General features: G+C 62.3%; 1 protein-coding gene across 1 annotated transcript in view; it reads right to left on the bottom strand.

The window, feature by feature from the left end:
* LOC120860872 (acidic leucine-rich nuclear phosphoprotein 32 family member A) overlaps nt 1-2,752 on the bottom strand; it is a 38,514-nt gene extending 35,762 nt beyond the window's left edge. Inside the window, exon 1 of the mRNA XM_040236573.1 lies at nt 2,527-2,752. Within this exon, the coding sequence (XP_040092507.1) occupies nt 2,527-2,580 (54 nt within the window). The 5' untranslated portion in view covers nt 2,581-2,752. The remainder of the gene's footprint in view (nt 1-2,526) is intronic.
* Between the last annotated feature and the right edge of the window lie 210 nt (nt 2,753-2,962).

Below are 2,962 nucleotides of genomic sequence, written 5' to 3'. Positions count from 1 at the left end.
GCATGGAGCCCGGCGCCCGCATTCGGAGCCCCGCGCTCGGCGCCGGCCGCGCCATGGGGGAGGGGCGGGGCGGGCCGCGCGAGACCCGGGAAACATGGCTGCTCGTCCTATTTCGGCGTCGCGGCGTGGCCACCAGCCCCCGGATCAGAGTTGGGAGAGGCTCCCAAGGTGGGTGTGATGGGGGTCCCGGGGGGAGCAGGGCGGGGAGGGGTGCAGGGGGCGCTCTCCAGGAGCTATTTATTTTAAGAATGTTTTAAAAAACGAGCCCCTCCTCCCCCACCCCTTTTGTCCCTCATTAGCTAGCTTTCTCCCCCTCCTCCCCAAGCGGGCAGAAAGTGCCCCCTCCACCCCCACCTCGCCTCAAGGCAGGGGGCAGGCGAGTGGGCCGGGAGGCGAGGGGGCGAAGCGTGAGAAATCGCTCCCAGATCGGCGCGGCGCGTTCCCCTCCCCCAGCACACACTCGGGAAGTTTAAAGAGCCGGTTCGACCCGCTTTCGATCTCGCTCCCAGTTGGCCAGCAGCGGGGGGTAGGGTTGGCCGCCTGAACCGCGCCTCCACGCCCTCCGCCGCGACCCCGGCCCCCTACTTGGCGCCCTTCCCCCTCCACACGGGGGGCTTCCGGAAAGTACGCGGGAAGCCCGCGGCTCCGGCCCCCTCCCCCATCACCACACCCAGCCCCCCAATCCTCTGGCTCGGGGTCCAAGCTGGGATGAAACTGGCCAGAGAAACGCAAACCGCCGGCAAATTGTTCGTGGAAACTCCAGCGTCCTCCGGCGGGCAACCCCTCCCCTCCCTCCGCCACCCCCTCCCCGCCCTGCGCGCCATAAGGCACTGCACGTCTACAGTCCACAGCTGCGTTATGATGGGGGGGGGGGGGCACAAAAAGGATCTTGTTTTCAAAAGTCTCACTCAGGTTTGGGGGAGGAACTAGAGAAAAGAGGAAGCAAGGCCTGCCTCCGCCAGGGATTCGGGTTTTAAGGGGTTGGAGGGGCGACAGGTCAGCGCACAGTGCTCCCCAAACTCCCAACTCTGTGGAACCCTGGCCACCGGGGCTGGGGTGAGGGTGTCCACCGCCCGCGCTCCGCTGGTCCCGGAGGGGCCACTAGAGGAGTCAGCCAGCGTCTCCGCCCCAGACCCGGGGTCTCCTCCGCTGAGCCTCTAACTCACATAAAACAGTGTTTGAAAGCGAGAGGGAGACAGAAATAAAAACGGGCGTCCGAGTAACCCACCGTCACCTTTCCCCTCCTTAGGGGTGAGCTTTCGCCCGAGCCTCCCAGTTCCCATCCGTGTAAGTTTCCTCCGGCTGTACTCCCGCTGCTGCCCAATCAATAACGGCGACGGGAAGGCAAACTCCCATCCCCGAGCTGCGTGTCTGCTATGCCCGCATAAATCTGGACCCAGCCAATACCCACCACGGGCACCAGCTCTGGGCAGCTCGCGTCCTGACAAAGTTTCCCGGGCCCATTTATTAATCGGGCGCCGAATGGCTGCCAAGGAGCCCACCCTAGAGAAAGACGGGTCGGGGGACGTCAGGGCTCAAAGGCTGGCATCTTAGGGAGGCCGGAAGGAGCAGAGGCGAGGGGGGACCGGGACGTAGCCTTTGGGTAACTTGCAGTAGCGACCGCGCGATGTGGGGAGGCGCGGGGATTATCTGTGCCTTTGCACGTTCGAAAATCCCTCCCCCCCTTCTTTCCATTTATCCTCCCTTCGGAAGGAAAGGAAGAAACATCAGCATCTGGCCCGAAGGTGGGGTGGAAAGAGTGAGGGAGACAGAGGAGGAGAGGAAGGGAGGCAGAGAAAGGGAGGGAGGGAGAGAAAGGGCGCGTTCACGAACACTACAAAGTTACAAATATGGCTCCCCCGTCTCTCGCCTCATCACTGCAAAGAAATGAAGACGCACTTTAAACTCGAGCCATTCCCAACTCCGCTGCAGCCCCCTCCCCACGCGCTCTCCCCAGGGGCCTCGGCCCACATTTATCAGAAACTAAACCGGACTCGCGAAGCCCAAAACTTATTGTGTGTGTGCGAGAGAGAGAGAGAGAAAGGGAGGGGGAAGGCGCGGGAGGGGGGCGGAAGGGGGGATTCATTTATAAAATATAAAACCCCCTTTTTTTGTTGTTAAATCCAGGAGGCAGCCCCTCTCCTCCTCCTCCCTCGTTAATCTTTCCCCCAGACGGAGTCACGGGAGCAGAGAGCTCAGAGGGTTATTTTGCCTCATTCTCTCCGACTCAAACGCGTGCGCCCGCTGGCCCCCGATGGGTGCACACTCGCACGCACACTCTCGCACCCACATTCGCACACGCGGGAGCACACGCACAGGTAGTCACACACCAAGGGCAGCGGCGGCGGCAGCCGGAACATGCTTCGATGGCATTGCAACCCCCCAACCTTGCAATTCATTTGCAGTCCGACCCCCAAACCCACATCTCCCGGGCGCCCCCCCTCAAAAAAAAAGTGCCTCCCCCTAACGCGCACACACACAAAGTAGGAGAATGGACCGACAGAGATATTTTTGGCAAATGCTCACATCAGAGGGCGTCCTGTTCCGCAGCTCTAAATGAATCCGTTTGTCCATGTCCATCTCTCGCGCTCTCTCTCTGCAGAGGCTCCCGCGCCGGCGGAATTCAATCAATAAACCCCGAACCCACGGCCGCGCGTTTTAGGACTTTGAAGGCTCAACCAGCTCCGCTCGGTTCTCGAGCCCCCAGCACCCGCGGCGCACACTAACCTGATCACCGTGGAGGCGGGATCGGCGGCCTCGCGAATGAGTAGCAGCAGCGTTAGCCAATCGCCGCCGCCGATCTCCGGGCAACAGCGAATGGTGGTGGAGGCGGGGGGGGAAGGGACCAATGGGCGGGCTGCGCAGCCGGCCAGGGAGGCTCAGCCATTTGGTTGTGGTGCCAGAGACGGACCCCTTTAGATTTCGGGGCGGCTGAGGAGCGCGGCGGCAGCTCGGTCGCTGA

The sequence above is a fragment of the Oryx dammah genome, unplaced genomic scaffold, assembly GCF_014754425.2.
Source record: "Oryx dammah isolate SB20612 unplaced genomic scaffold, SCBI_Odam_1.1 HiC_scaffold_11209, whole genome shotgun sequence".
NCBI lineage: Eukaryota > Metazoa > Chordata > Mammalia > Artiodactyla > Bovidae > Oryx > Oryx dammah.
The sequence above is the reverse complement of the archived record's forward strand: the minus strand, read 5'-3'. Positions and strand labels throughout refer to the sequence as shown.